The 16,546-nt window shown below is 40.3% G+C and overlaps 1 protein-coding gene across 4 annotated transcripts in view; it reads right to left on the bottom strand.

Moving 5' to 3' along the window:
• ERBB4 (erb-b2 receptor tyrosine kinase 4) overlaps positions 1-16,546 on the bottom strand; it is a gene marked incomplete at its 3' end in the record, with an annotated part of 614,339 nt that overhangs the window by 279,929 nt on the left and 317,864 nt on the right. For all 4 annotated transcript variants that reach the window (XM_082056775.1, XM_082056772.1, XM_082056773.1 and 1 more), the window contains exon 3: positions 1,573-1,759. In XM_082056775.1, coding sequence (XP_081912901.1) covers positions 1,573-1,759 — 187 coding nt within the window. The remainder of the gene's footprint in view (positions 1-1,572; positions 1,760-16,546) is intronic.

Here is a 16,546-nt window from a genome sequence, read left to right as displayed (position 1 = left end):
TACCTTACCAAGCAGCAAAGCCACAGCTAAACAAGTACTGAAAGTACAACCATTGCCTCCTGGCAGAACCACCACCTGAGATTCAAAAGGAAAGGGTTCCCGTCTTCCTCTGGGCTTGGCCTCACACCACCTGTCTGTTTCAGTTTCACCCAGCTTAGTGTCTTTTACAAAGCATTTTGAGACCCACAGACAAGAAAAAGTAGACAAAGAATCAGACACTACTAGTATTACCTGGTGCTATGGCTTGGTATTATGTGGAAGAAAGAAAGTCACAATGAACATCCTAAATGAGGAAGACGGGAAAAAATACGGGAACAGAAGGAGTAGATTGAGTTATGACAGTGATAGAGAGAAGAGTAGTAGATGGCAGGGATTTAGAGACCTTGGGAAGTACTCTGATCTCAGCATGATTGTCCCAGTAAAAAAAAAATAAAAATTAAAAAAAATAATTAAAAATATGACCAGAAAAAGTCAACCCAAACCGTTTTATTTTCTAAAATATTTCAAGCTTCCTTTTCCCTCCTGTATGTGAAAGTTTAACTGTACAGCCCCACGAGGCCTGAAGAACAGGGAGCTGTAAGCGCTTGTGTGCAGCTCTGAGTACTGCGACACACAGAAAGCAGAGAGTGAAGAGTGCCTAAATATAGTTCAGAGGGCTCCCACCTCTCTGTACTCACATTCGAACTCCACATTCAGCTCAGGTCAGTGATTTTCAGTCAGCGTTTAGCCACTAGCAGAAATACAGCCATTTCACAATCACCAAAGCTTAGGATAGAAATGATCATAGCTGATGAGGAATCAGGTATAAATAAAATACTTCCAGTGAACTCCCTAAAAAGAATTTTTCACTGTCTGCACTTTATTAAGTTACAGTCCAGTGATATTTAGCCAACTTTTAATCTCTCAAACCACTGACTGTAGACTCCCAGCTGGGAGAAATGAAATGTTCATCTACTCCACATCATGATCCAGCCTTGAATTTACAGATGAACACAAACCCATGGACTTGGCTTACATTTGTGTCTCAAGAAAATACACACTTTTCTCACTATATACCAAGCATTTTTTTTGCTTAGAACAGGGAGTCCTAAAATTAAATACACCAAAGATACAGTCTCTCCTTCCCACCCTCTTCCTTTCCCGCACTCCCAGTGCAGCAGCAATGGTGACAGCCAGCAGGCAGGATGCTAATACTGAACTAACATGGTAGAAAATACGCAGCACCTGAAGCAACACACGTGCAATAAGCAAGGATCACTAGGAAAACAACATGCTCATGATATGAAAACTAAGAAAAAAGTTCATCTACTCTTTCAACAACTATTTTTGTTTCAAATAGGCTCTTGGCATGACTTCCATACACAGCCTTTGATCAGTTCTGAGAAAAGTACAGATGTTAACCAAAAAAAGAATGAGATACTGATAAAACTCTCAAACAACATACAACTGCCAGTCTCTCATGGTACCGCTATTATTTGCAGAATGCAAATGACCGAGGGCATCGGGGCAAATATTCAACAAGCTCATTTTTTTTCTTGTGACTAATCCATCACATATGCAAGTTTCACTTACCCGTCAAGTTCTTCAAGCCAAGTTCCCTGAGTCCAAAGTTACCATCCTTTCTGTAGTTAAGAAATATTGCCAAAGCATATCGCTCTTCATAGAGTTTGGTCCCACGAACGATGCGCAGGTTCTCCAATGGCAGATATTCAAATTGATTCAAAGCCACCAAAACATAGCCTGTGACTTCTCGGATAGACTGAAAGACAACAACGAAACAAACACATTACAAACAGTCCATTTTTAATTGTTCTGAATTTCTTATACAGTGGATGATTTAGGATGAGATGCTGGTACCCAAGGAAAAAAAAAAACAACCAAAACACTTTGGAAAACAAATTCTGTTTCAACTTACTGATTTTAAGCACATTCCTATCTCAACTGTGTTTATTAGAGATACTTGTTTGAAAAGTAGAAAACAAAAAGGTAGCCATTTTTATCAGTTTTATTAAAATTGAACAGAAATTCACAGTGAAGTATTAAAGACGCATGAAAGGATGACTTTGCACAAGCTAAAGCAGAGAGCAGATCCCAGGCCTCTGCAGGACATGAGCGGAATCCCTGGGGCAATGCCATGGTTCAGATAAAACTGTCTGTCTACAGGTAACTCTCTGCTGTGCACGATCTTCCGGGGTGAGACACAACATGGTGTGAGAGAGACACCTCCAGAAGAGCTCACCATCGAACCAGAACAGATGGCAGAAATGAGAGGCAGGTTTGGAAGGGTAAAGACAGACAAAGCACATATGAGTTAACACTTACTTTTATACTTCTAAATGAAATCAATCACTGAACGCTTGGAAATACTTAACTTCAAGTTTCACTTGGAAGTGCTGGAACCACACATGCTCTATATCCTAGAGCTTTGATCAAAATCGGTATCAAAACCTTTAGCAAAATGATCGCTGCACCTTTGGGTTGGCTGACACCTTTGTTTGCTTTAGGTGAACTACTCAGTAACCCTCTTGCTCATATTCAGGAACTGACTGCCTGGGTTGTAAAAGAAGAAACACTCCAAAACCCAATAACTAGAAACAATTTTTCAAAGTCCAAAATATTAACAGAATTAAGATGTTTTTAGAAAGAAAAAAAGACCTTAAAGTATGCTTTTTTAGAAAACAATGTTAATTCTAAGGAATTTAAATAAATGGCCTAGAAATCTGCAAATGCCTTTAGAGAGTATAATTTAAACACTCACGTTGAGCCCCAACATCCCTACACAGGCTGCGGGAACCTCCTGCCCAGAGCTGCTTCCAGAAACACAATATTTACATTGAAAAGGGTCTCTGAAATACAGTTTTCAAATCTCACCTACTTCCATGCCTGCAACAGCCTGCAACCACTGTGTGCATGTATATTTATGCGTGTATGTATATTTAATGGACAGAAATTGATATAACTACTTGTGTGCTTAAGTGGCTGCATGCACTTTTTTCTTCCCTTTGGCAAAGTCAATACCTTAAACAATACACAGAAGGAAAAAAAAAAATCTGCTTAGAGTAACGTGCACAGACTATAAGTAACATGATGGGGACTCCAGTCAATATCATAATAAAAACAAACAGGCAAACAATAGCAGGCATCAAATTAAATTTGTTGTGTATGTATCATTAATAAAAAATGGCAACATTGATTTGCAGCCCAAAGGACAGGCTTTTGCTTTGCTTTGACTTCGTACGTAAGTGTGCAAGAGCCTTTTAATTAGGTTTATAAAAGTTCATAAGATTATTAACAAGTGTGGCAGTATCCGTACAGAAGGATTTGTATGCCACAAACTCCAGGCACTATCTGCCCTCCTAAAGTCAAATGTCTGTTCTCAGCTGAAGCTGCTGAAAAAGCTCTGGAGCTATTTCAAGACTTGCTTGGCATCTAAACAGAGCACAGTGTCATTACAGGACTTTGATGAGAACCCAGTGAGTTGAGCTGGACTGAGAAGTACGGTTCAGTAGCTCAATATTAAATGTAGAGCTGCATTATACCCTGGGACACTGATTCCATTATAATCAGAAGCTTTCCAGCACTTTCATCATAGCTCTTTGCTTTGGTCAGGAATATGGTTTTCATTGTATGTTAAAATTTCCTTAAACTGGCTTTTTAGTCTTTCTTCAGAATTTAGGAAATATTAAAATCATACTCATGGCTTCATTTTCTCCACTGATATTCTAGGGATACTGTAATTGCTCTAATTCATTTAAAGGGATGTTTAACTTGGAATTGAGTTGAAAAAAAAAATAAAAGCAATTCCAAAACTGCATCTAAACAAGTCCTCCCTGCCAATTTTTGTCACTTATAACCACATTTTCTATTTTTAGACAATATCTTTTTTACTGAAAAACAGCAAGTCCATCTGAAAGGGCATTAATTCAGCATGGCACTGAAATTAAGCACACACACTCCTAGCAGCAAATCTCCAACCCAAAGTTAAAAAAAAAAAAGGACAAAGTTTTGTTGTTGGTATCTGTGAACTACCCCAGAAGCCCTGTACTTACTCTGTTTGGTTTATCTGACTGTAACGACAAATTACGGAAAGTATTTTGACAAACCAAGGGTCTTTTCCAGTCCTATGGCTTCCACCATATTGCAACATCTATTTATTTGCTGGAGAAACTGCCATGTTAATCTTTGCAAAACAAGATTATGAACATAACCAAAGGGTTTCTAATTTTCTAGAACATAGCAATGTTCTGACTGACCAAATCTAGTGGCCTGTTATATCAATTTGGGTTTGTTGTTGTTTTTTTTTTAAATTCAAATTTGAATGAAAAAGGCAGAGCAATACCATGTTTTGCAGGATAGTGTGTTGTCTGACTGGTCCAGCCTGAAAAAAATGTACTGAGAGTGCAGCAGGCAGCTCAGGTTTTGGCCGCTCCCGGCCAACACTGTCACTTTGCCAGTCACTGCAAGTTTTGACATGATTCTTACTGAAAATGGACACCTGCCGGTTTGGAGCCTGTTGGCTTCCATGCAGACTCACAAATCCTCACACCAGACAGGATCAGCCAGCCTGATCCCCTCTGCAACTCGTGCCAAGGTTAGGTGTGATTTGAATTTCTCATCCTTTGCATACAAGGCTGAAAACCTTCCTGTTCAAGTATCCTGAACTTGGGTATAACCTCTGTTTGTTGTATCCTAACGCTCTGTTTGAGCTGCTTATGCTTCAGCATTAACCTGTGTTCCACCCAGAAGGTGTAGTGACTCACAGCAGTACTAGTCTGAGTGCCACCTCCTAGTTTGATTCTCCTGCTAGAGCTGGAGGTCCTTGCAAAAAAACATCTCTCATGAGTCCATCCCTCAGGAAAGAAAAAAGGAGATAAGGATGCAAACAACTGCATTTTGTTTCATAACCTACAACTGGAATAGACAGAGGCGGATTAATTGCCAGTAGACTTAAAGCTGCAAATTTCCAATGGGGAAAACCAAATGAACTCAGGCAACCTCCAGTCTTGCCCACTAACCACTGTGGCTTTACAAGACTCCCTCCTGCCCCCGTTACAGCGTTATTGTGACTGGGAATTCCTGGCCAGCGTGTTCTTGCCTTTCCTTGTCACCTTTCTAGCTCTTGAGACATGACCTGTTATGTGAAGAAGCAACTGAGTGAGGCAGCAGAAGACTCAGGCTACTGGAGCACTCCAGCTACTTCAGCAAATGCATTTTGGCTCCTCGAAGCTGTCTGGTACAGCAGCAGGAACAAGCGTGTAGATTTGAACAACGAATGGGCTGGAACAACTTGGCTCCCTGTCGCCAAGGGACACTGTTCATTGAGGTCCCTGAGCAGGTGCCTGGTTGTTCAAAAGCAGATGAGGAGACACCTCTGAGGATTCAAGCGCCAAAGGTGTCTGCTCCCCTGGCTGAGCCTGTTAGGTGTCAGATCCTGAAATAACAAAGAGAGTGCTTCTACCGGGAAAGGAATGGCTGAAGAAAAAAAGAAAAAAAAAATATTAATCTTTTATAAATCTAAAGCATCATGAGCTGCTTTAAAAACATGCCAAGCCACAGGATCCAAGTCTGATATATTTACCAGAGAAAAGCTCTTCATCTACTTTCATGTTTGCGTGGGAGATGAGTATTTGTGCTGTCCCTAAGGCCCAGCACTGTCCAGCACCCCAAAAACAGGCATGCCAGCCTACAAACCAGCTTCCTACCAGCCTCTACTTTTCCTGACACAGTCAATTTTTTGTTTTTAAACCTAAAAACACATTACCCTTCAATGACAACAGACTCAGCAAAGGCTGTACATCCTGAACCTCTTTGTGCTGCCCTGCCCCGGGTGGCTGCTGCACCTCAGGGGCCTCCACAACATGGCGGCCCCTGCTCCCCTCAGCCATGCTGGGGTGAACAGAAAAATGGGGTCCCAAAATGATGCCAAAAATAACGTGTTATTTTCGGAGGTTCTTTTTCAGGTGATGAACTGTAAAAATGAGCTCTAGACAACCCGTTCCCTTAATTACAACTAGTATTAGCTGAGCAGGGGTAAAGCATCTGAAACTTACGAGAGCAAAGCCAGAATTATCCTGTCAGCTGGGAGTAAAAGGCAAGATTGTTCCTTGCCATCTTAAATCATCCTTCGACTCGAATCAAACGAATCTGAGTGAAACGGAGCAAAATAACAGCGTAAACTTCATCATTCTGTCCAGAACAACAGATCAATGAACGATTAGGGAAGCTGATGTTTCTCATAAACACTATCACATGTTCTTAACATCTATTGGGGAAGGTTAGACTGAAGAGAGCTGGTTTGGGAGGTTTTATTTCAGCTGCAGATACGTTATTTATCCAGTCACTGAACCTGATTCCAGTAAAGTCCCTGGAGCTTCATCTGACCGGACACGTGTCCCCAGCACGGGAGTCGGAGCCCCAATTAATTATTTTTTAGGTTAATTTTGCCCTTTTCCATAAAAGCTACACATGCTTCAAATCTGCTTTGATCTCATTTCGAAAGTGCTAGTAAACACAACTGCAGGAGGATCGCCTGATAAATCGGTGTGTTTAATTCACAAACACACACACACACACAAAAAGCATAAGAAATGTATATTCAGTATATTCACTCAAGAGTCAAAGACAAAAGCCTTTGCTTTTTGTTTGCAGTGAGAAAAAGGTGCTTTGGTCCCCAGGGGAAGCCAAAAAAAGGCAGCTACTGGGAAAAAATTGGGGAAGCACAGGGGTTTCCATAGGGAAGGGGTTTCTTCTTCTTATTCTACCACAAGGAGGGAAGCAGTAAGGGCAAAGAACTTTAAATTAGATATATGTAGGGAATAAGGGGACACTTCTCATCCCATCTGTTGCAACTACAGTAATTTCTATTTTCAGGGGATATTCGTTTCACAAGGCAATGGCAAGGCTCCTCATGTGGCTCAGCTGCCAGCAGATAACAGACGTCTCCTGAGTGATGGAAGGTGCTGAGCTGACCCTCCAATGTGAACTCCGTGCCTTGTTGTGCTACATTAAATCCCAAATAATCAGATTTCTAAGTGATACAAAGGGAAAAATATTCACTAAGTGCATCATCCTTTTTTCTACCTTAACAGACGTTAACATGCCACAGTGAAGTCATGATTAAAATAATGTGAAGAGGTACCACCACGTTGTCTCTTTCAGCAGCTGTTCAGATCTCGAGTTGACTTGAATAGAGCATTTCACACTTTGCTTTTTGATCAGTTAAAAGATACACACTTATATCTGGTTAGAACTGTGCAACACCCAACTGGCCAAATTTGTTTTCTGTTTTTACTAAAATGAAAAAAACACAATACTGCAAAGACAACACTTGCTTAGCTTATAAACAAGTTCTCAGGGTAATCATAATATCTACTGTCATAAAATTCAGTTGACCATGTTTGTGAGTGCACTGGTAACCTAAAACACCATCAATTAATTTTCATTATTTTGTTATACATATTCACCCATGCTATGCAATACATCTTCCATTATCACAATTAAAAAATTAGTGTTTACTGGATAACCCCGAAGGGGCCTCTAAGCAGCTACAGCACTTGCAATGCTAACTCTAAGGGAAATGCTAATATCCAAAATGTGGAAATAGCTGGCCTATTGCAATTTATGGAGCTCTATTAGCTCTTCCATGCATTGCTCATTGATGGTTATGAATTTTTAATGAGATGATAAACTGAGATTTTTCAAAGGAGTTCAGCAGATGTGTTTACAGGATTCAGGTGCATGGCTGTTGCTGGCTTCTCTCAAAGCCCCATCCATAACCATGAGAAATATGTAGTACATACTGACATTTCTCATGCCTAAGAGGACGCTCCATCTAGAGACAATGTCAAAGCTAACACGGAGCACGCATGTAAGGAATTTCATTCCACAACAAGCTCGCGTCTTTTTTCCCTCTGTACTGTGCATCTTTCAATTACTCAACACTTGTGAAATTGTGATGTTAAGCCCTTCTGAGCACCAGCAGTTTTTCAGATACGCTGTACAAGCTTCAACAAAAATCCCTCAAGTTTGAGCACACTGATGAATATCAGAACACAGATCGTGAAAAACATTTTTCTGGTGCCTGATCCAGAAGCAAGCAGTGTATCGTAACTAGAGCTGCCTTGGCAGCTGCAGAGAATTTATTGTCCAAAACACTAAAGTTGCAGTTTAGATTCAAATTTGTTACCAAAAAACGAAAACAAACCAAACTTCTGGTAGTCCTTCAGTTTGCTTTAAGATGTATTAAAGGCAAAGGAATGGTTTGGTTGTAATTTTGTTAGGAGCTGGACCTGAGGAGCCTTGTGCTGCTGTATGACTGCAGAATGGAACGGTGATTCAGTATTTAATACAGCTGGTAGAAACTTTAAATCATACTCTTGTCCTCACAGACATTGAGTCTTCTTTGGTAACATGCTTACAAAATATTAATAATATCCTGAGCAGCAGGTCAATGGATTGAACACAGCATTCAATTTCCTCAAATTCAGTCAGTTAGATGCATCTTTTGCTAAAGCTGTTGGAAATTTGTAAGTGAATGTTTTGCAACATAATTTATAGAACCTACCTGGGAATTGCTGAACTAGACTTCTGTTTTCTCAGTTGTTATCTTTACATTTTGTTATTCCAAGAGTGGGACTTTTCATACATTAAAATAGGAGGATTAGCTGTGTAGTTATATATTCCCAGAGTTTGATGTAGAAATCACACTGTTGCATGCATGAGGCAAGTTAGTCTGAGTCTGAGCTAATACACATTACAGAAGGGTCTAGGGAGGTCTTGGAGGCAAAACAAATGCCAGTCTAGAATCCATTAAACTGCAGATCAATGCCCATATCTGGCATTTGGAAAGGAAGCCTCATTAATAACACATAAGTGATGGTGATGGACAAAAGCATGGGGAGCCTTTGAAATCTGTATCTTGACTCATTTTGCAAAGTACTGCTGGGAAAAAAAATAGGTGGGAAGGGAAAAATAAAATAATAACAATAAAAAAAAATCCCAACAATGTAGGAATGGTAACATTACATACAAATAACAGGTAAATAACAGGATCAAAACCAAAACCATTTTGCTTTCAAATTTTGAAGCAGTTGGTGAAGACATATCCTTGCTGTTGACTGAGCTAGACTTAAGCTCAGGTGTCAGCCTGGACCATGTGTCTATGCCTACTTTTCAGTTAGAAATATCATACAAATAAAGAAACTGATCAGGCTTACATCAATATCTGAGAGTCTTCCAAACATTTTCTGTGTAAAACGTAATTCCTCTGTTTGTGTTATCTGCTTAGGAAGCGTCTGACTTTCAGGTACACAGGCTGCCTGAGTGCACACAATAAATCCTAAGCTGTTTATGTTGAGGAACATTATGACCTAGACAGAGTCTCTAGTCTGTAGCAACCCAATCTCCCCAGCTAACATCTTTCTGTCCGGAGGAAAGCTATGGATGACTACGTATTTAGCAAGTCTGTAGGAATTTTGACATTATACCCGTAATACCTGATTTGCCTTCAACATATTTGCAAAGTGGTTTCCAGGAGAGATTACTGTATCATCTCCCAAGGGAAAACTTAGTCATAAATTAGATCAGAAAGACTAAACTGAGAGCATTGTGCTGTTACAAAATGCTTTACCATTTGGACTGTTTAGTAGTAGCTGCATTTTGCAGAAACTCAAAGTACAACAGCATATAACTGCCCAGTTATAGAATTTCCAGGGGGAGAGACTGATGCCTTTTGCTTTCTCTGCATTTGGAAGCTTCAATCAAGTAAATCATTGTTACTTTCCAGGCAACATAAAATTGCACAAACTGCTACTTCATAAACAAAATAATATCAGCACTCTGCAAGGATTTTAGGAAAGTAATAACCATGGGAAAATACATTGCCTTGCATCAATTTCCCTCAGATGGCCAAAGCCTACGAGTAGCCATAAGCACATTCAAGGGTGTTGGGATGCTTTCACCAGGAAAACCAAAGCAAGGGCTGTCTTATCAAACCAATGCCTGGAACTGCTGTGGAGAGGCAGCACAGTTGCTGCATTGGGATGTCCACATCCACTATCTGCTCTGTTGTTTCTGTTTCATAGCCGGAATGTCTAGACCTTGGAGTAGAGATGCTTTCCTAAAAATGCAAGCAGCCTTGACCCTAGTTGTTACCTTCACTGCACAATGTTTGATGGTCGTATTTACACAAAGTACCAACTGCACTGCCACAGGCATCCTGAGGTGTCAGTGGACATCTTATTTTTTTGGCAAAATAAGATGTCATCTACGAAAGAAAAAAGCGTTGGGTTCCTCTCATTGTTGCTCTTATTTGTGACACTCTAAATCCCCATGACATTTCTGTCTAAGCTGAACTAAGTCTTTGGAGGCTGCTTACTTAGTCCTCCAGATCACAAAAGTGGTTGGAGCAGACCAGGGAACCCATCTGTGCCCGATTCTCCTGCCCATGGAAAGGAAATGGAAGAGGAGCAGCAAGATGGGAGCTCACAGTCTGTCCCAGCTCAGCAGCACTCCTAGTTTCTCCAGCTTACACACAGCCTGAGACAACGAGTGGATGAAGTTCTGTTCGGGGAACAAAAAGGAGAGGTGAAAAAAGGATGTCTTTCCCGTCATGGTTAAGAAAGGCCAAGTGTCTGATCAAGAAGTCAAATGGAAGAACACACATGACAAACAGAGTGCAGTCTGTAACAGGGTCTACAGAATTGCACACCGCTGTAAGCAAGCTGGCTGCAAAGATCCTAAGATTGTTTTGTGTGCATTTAACAGAAGGAGGTTTTGTTTGTTCATTTAATATCTGATGAGTGACAGGTTTCGTACATCATACATTAAGATTTTTTTTTTTTTTTTCCTAGTACACAGCCAGGTTAGTTGGTATGAATTACTGGCAAGTCTATAGTTAGCCAGATAAATTAAACATGTTTATTAAAATGTATTCATAGTCTACTGTGGAAGCAACGGGAGCCCCTGGCTGGCATCATTCCCAGTCCTTGGAGTGATGCAGAATGAACTAAACATCCCTGAGATAAGGTACAGAGGTGGAGCTGAACAACAGGACTTTTATATTTTTCTGTTCAAACTGCAGGTGAAGGTGTCAGGCCACCCCTGAACGCAAAAGGCTGTTTCTATTTCTGAACACAGGGACTGATGACACATAGTGAAAATGTGTTAACCTTGCCAAATTTCAGCTAAACAACCGCAGCCTGAGCTTTCGGGTTTGGTTTTGTTAGGGTTTTCTTTCAAGAAGCGAATGGCTGGCTGTCCAATTCTGAAAAAGCAGTTAACTTCTTTTTGGAGAGCTTTGCTTTTCTTTCCCAGAAAATACTTCCTTAAAACCATACTTTCAGTTTGTTTCATATGTGCAACAACCACTCTTTAATGAGTATTTTAAATGCATTTCCTAGGAGAAAATGGCTTTATTGGCACTCTAGGACATTTTTACACACATACATTAGTGAATATTGGAGGAGTTGTTGACTGTCTGGTTTCACCGAAGAAGAGAATCTTCATCCAAATATGGGATTGTAGCAACTCTGTTTTCTAGCTGAGCATATACAAATACATAAGCTGAGCTCAACATGACACCTACCTATTGAAACTCTTTCTGCCTTTGTAAGTCTAATCTCTTCAACAATAGAAACCTTGGAGAGATTCATTAATCGCTGACTTTTGATTAGGTTTATTTCTATTAAGATAAAAATGAAGAGGCTTCTTGTTGTTTTTAAAGCTGTGGTTTTGTTTTATCTAGAAGCTGGAGAATAGCTCTGTTGTTCAGACTTCAATAGATTGTTAAAGCCTCCTGCAAGAATAGATCCATAGTTTCTAAGATGTGAGCAATTTGTAAATGCAACTGGTTTTCAAATTCAGAGGCATTCCTTAGGAAGGACACATAAAATCCAGATTTTTAGATTATGCAGGGTGCCACCAACAAGGAAAACAGCCTCTAATTTGCAGTGACTGAACTAACCATGAGATAAGATTTTTCTCTGCATTAGTTCCACTACTTTTCTTCGAGAAGGCATGTTGAAAACTTCTCCTGCTCATTGCATTTTCTGTCTGGTTCATGAACCAAGCAAGACACATGATCTTATAGGAGATGGAAGCTTTTTAAAATAACGTCCAGAACAACCAGACACCTTCAATATATCAATATATCACCAAAAAGCTTAAGAATTAAGACTCCAGAAGAAATGGCAATTTTATCAAAGGAAAAGATGGGGAACAGGGCAAGAGAGCAGAGGGGAACTGCTTGTGACGAGGAGCAGAGGAGGAGAAAAATATGTCTTTCCTAACACAAGGCAGATTCAGGCAGCTGTCATTCTGGCATTATCTAATTTCTGAGTACTTGAGTTTGCAATCTTACTGCTTTATTTTTATATCATTTTGTTCTTATTTTTTAGGGGAAGCATGGCAGGAAAAGTGTAATACTTTGTACAAGATATAATTTCCTTCAATACTTATCACTGGTAAATGATTGGACAAGCAATCTTTTGTGAATGGCTTAATTAGAGGAAACCTCTATATTTAATAATGTTCCTTAATGTACCGAACCACACACAATAGCTTGTTGAAGGAGAAAAAGCGGAGTGGTTATTGTCAAAGATAAGGATGGAAGAGACGTTCAATCATTAAAGTCATCACAGAAACAATGTTATTAACTATACAGGAATAATCTCAAAGGAGTTTCCCGCTGATTGACAATGATAAAATAATGCAGCAAGATGAAAAAGGGCCTCTCTCCTCACCTGTTTTTATTAATACCCTTATTACCTTTCCCTGAAAGAGAGCTTTTCATGAGCTATTATTGTACTTAATATTAAATTAAATTAAGCATGGCAGATATTGAATTATGTCTTTTGAACCCCTAAACAGAGGATGCTCACTAGTGCATCCCTCAGCTGGGATGTGCCATTCAGCAGGAGGGGTCCAGGGGCCAGACCCCCAAAAACTCACCATCCACTTGTGACCCCCAAGACACTGAGTGCTGCACCTGAGTGAGCCGGGCTGTGTCCAAAAATCCACAGAAACAGTCTAGTTTGGGCTGAGTGGACTGAAATTCTCCACTACTGCCTCTCCTTAACCTCACTGACCACACTGGGGGTGTATTTCCCATTGGAAAGAGGGCCCAGGGCATAGAGTGGTCATCCAAGCCCCAAGATTTCTCTTCCAACAAGGGCTTCTTCTGACAAAAGTTGGTTTGGTAATAGCCTTGAAAATGTGCCCATCTTTCAGTATTCAGGCACACAAGGAAAGAAAAGATGGCAAGAGAGAGAGAGAGAGAGAGAGAAAAGGGAGCGCCCAAGGACCCAACTACATCAGAAACCCAGCAGTGGTATTTCATAGCTATTAATTACTCTACAGTCTGTAAAGTATACAAAATGTGCCAGCTGCTGTGAGCTAGGACCACAAAGGTCAGATTATCATGAAATCGTTACAGGAGAGGCTGCTTTTACTTAGCATATAATTGCTGAACCTAAGCACACTCCACATAACCAACAGGAAAATGAATTATTTAAATACTCTTTTTTTTTTTTTTAATTATTTTTTAACAAATAGTATTACCATTTTAATTACACCAGTATTAATTTAACTCTAAATAGTGCCTGAGGATTTTGCAGAATTAAGTTTTGCCACTCTGGAGTTTTCAGAAATTTCAGAGCTTCTGCACAGCATGGATGTGTGTATGTATGTGTATATATAGTTTTTATATGTGTTTACAAATACATATATGCAAAACAACAAAAAAGCGCACGCGTTTGTATTCCTGCAGAATTTCTTGTCTTCAGATATTTTGGGTGTCTAAAAATGTAAACCTTAGGTAGTGTCTTCACTGAATTGCATGCTGCTGTGAGACAAGAGAAAAATCCTGGCTAAAATGACAGTTTTTCCTCAGTTAAGCAAAAGCAGTTCTCATTCTCACAGCACCCAGCCTGATTTCAGGGCTCAATCAGCAGGTATAATTATCAGGTTAAAGTTGCAGGCATTTCTGGCTCCAAATAACTTTTTTTTCTCTCTTTTTAGCCAACTCTCTTTTCTACCAGTGCTTTTGAGAGTCAACTGGGAAAACAAGATGGTAGGTCAGGGGTATTTTACTCCTGGAGATGGAGCACATAGTCAGTACAGTCATATACACACAGTGTCCACACACGCTATTTCCTAAAGTACCACGTTTCCAGATGTTGCAGCCAAACAACTACTCTCTCCATATTGCTCCACAGCCTGTTTACCCAATAATTACAGTTACTTTCTGCATGGTCCCACCGGCCAAGGGCTTCGTTTGCCTTTTTTTCCTGACCCAGGCTTCCCAATCTGAGAACTCCCTACCAGATGCACCAAACATTTTTCAGGCATCAAAAACACCTTACTGAATGAAAAAATCAATTCCATTTTAAGGAATTAATTCAATAATTTAATTAATTTAATACATTTGTGAGCATTAAGTTGGACAGTATAAGCCCTGATCCTTTGAAGTCAATAAACATCATTTCACAGGCTTTGAATTAGGTCCTTAATTTGTCAGGGCATGCCCCAAAAAATCATTTAGCCATACAACCACCTTCCACAGATATTTCCAGGATGTCTCAAAACCAACCTTTTCTGTCCCTTAAACCCAAGACATATGATGGACTTGTTATGTGTAGAGCACACCTCACATGCTTCAACATTTGGAAAAGCTTGTATATACAACTATATAACCAGTCAAACATTGGCACCCTTGGTTGTGTGCTGATTGGAAAAACTGTGTGAGTACACGAGCTTGCTCACGTTGCACTTCACAGCCTGGAAGTCCCACACGCCGGGGGCAGGAGCGGCTCATGTTCGACTCTCGAACTCACAGATGCAGGAAGATATTTACAGTATTTTTCCTGATGGGTTTCCACGGATGGCTGAACTTTCAGCTGAATACTTTCACATCCTACTTTGCCAAAATCTGTTACAGTTCTTTCCTATCCCTATTTGACCCTGACAATCCATGAATACTCAATGCTAAATTAAAGCATTACAAACCAAGGGATGAATTCTGTTCAGGATGCAACCCTCACAGACTTTAATTACATGTGCCAGTGCGAATGTTAAAGGCCTGACACTGCAAGAGCTTTGGGCTTTGGCTTCTATTGAACCAGAGTGTGAAAAAGAAGGGAACAGTCACCTGCCTGCTCCTTCTTAAAACCAAAGAATTAATACACCACTTGAGGTTTCGTTCTGCTACTACTAAAGAAGCTAAACTCAGCTCTTTTATTTTCTTCTTTTAGAGGCTCTCCACTCCTTTACACCAGCCCAGTAGTTTGGTTCTCTGCTTCTCTGTTCCCCATCTATAAGAGAGGGTTTAGCAAATTTTCCTTTGCCTTCATAAAATCACCACCTTTTTTTTTTCCCCCTCTCTCTTGTCCATTTAGGTTATAAGCTTTCCAGAAAAGGGAAAGGTCTGTGTCAAATGATGTCCTTATGCTCCATAATGGAATTCTAAACTGAAATAAAGTCACAGTAAAACACAAATTATCAGTAGTTACAGAAAACTGGCCGTGATCTTTGCAGGTCAATGCTTAGAGTTCAGTGAAAATTGCTGAAAAGTTGTTGTTCCGTATAAGCATTTATTTCAAATTACTCATTAAAGCAGGGCCAATGATAATGTCTGCACACCCTGTACTACGGATCCCAGCAATCCTGCTATTTCCAGGGAAGGTTCATTGGCTTTTCCATGTTGTCTTTCACAGAATCACAGAATGTTAGGGATTGGAAGGGACCTCAAAAGATCATCCAGTCCAATCCCCCTGCCGGAGCAGGAACACCCAGATGAGGTTACACAGGAAGGCGTCCAGGCAGGTTTTGAATGTCTCCAGAGTAGGAGACTCCACAACCCCCCTGGGCAGCCTGTTCCAGTGTCTGTTACCCTCACTGAGAAGAAGTTTCTTCTCAAATTTAAGTGGAACCTCTTGTGTTCCAGTTTGAACCTATTACCCCTTGTCCTACTGTTGGTTGTCTTTCCAACAATTCACATTGGGCTCACGTGAAGCCAAAAGACTAATCTTAATCTGTCTCACCAGCACCTAAAAATCAGCAGGCGCTCCCTGTCTAAAGAGATAATTACAGCCCTGGCACTCCAGCAGCTTTGACTTGCCAGAATATTATCTAAATGGCACAAATATCTATGTAGGACTCCATTACCCAAATGACCAGATTTGCAGAAAACTTCAGGGAACAAAGAACCGAGTCCCTGGCTCTCGACACAGCACCATGGGCGAAGGGATAATGTCTGCTGGAGAAACTTTACTGCCACAGCCTTTGCCACCCTCACTGCAAATATTAAACTGAAGACACAGATGAGAGACAAGGATCTGGAAGGCACTGCAGGCTCATTGTCACTTCACATTCTGGTATTTCCAACAACTGCATTCTCCTTTTCTGCTAAAGTCAAACTTAACTCACAGGACACTTACAAATTAACATGCATCCTTTGCTTTGGCTGTTCTTGATCAGATTTATAACTGAAGCTGAATCAATTAAAACAGATAAAACTCTAACAAAGCATTGCTCTAAACCGGAATTTCAT

The sequence above is a fragment of the Streptopelia decaocto genome, assembly GCF_964273445.1.
Source record: "Streptopelia decaocto genome assembly, chromosome: 6".
Classification (NCBI taxonomy): domain Eukaryota; kingdom Metazoa; phylum Chordata; class Aves; order Columbiformes; family Columbidae; genus Streptopelia; species Streptopelia decaocto.
This window is presented reverse-complemented; position numbering and strand designations above follow the sequence as displayed.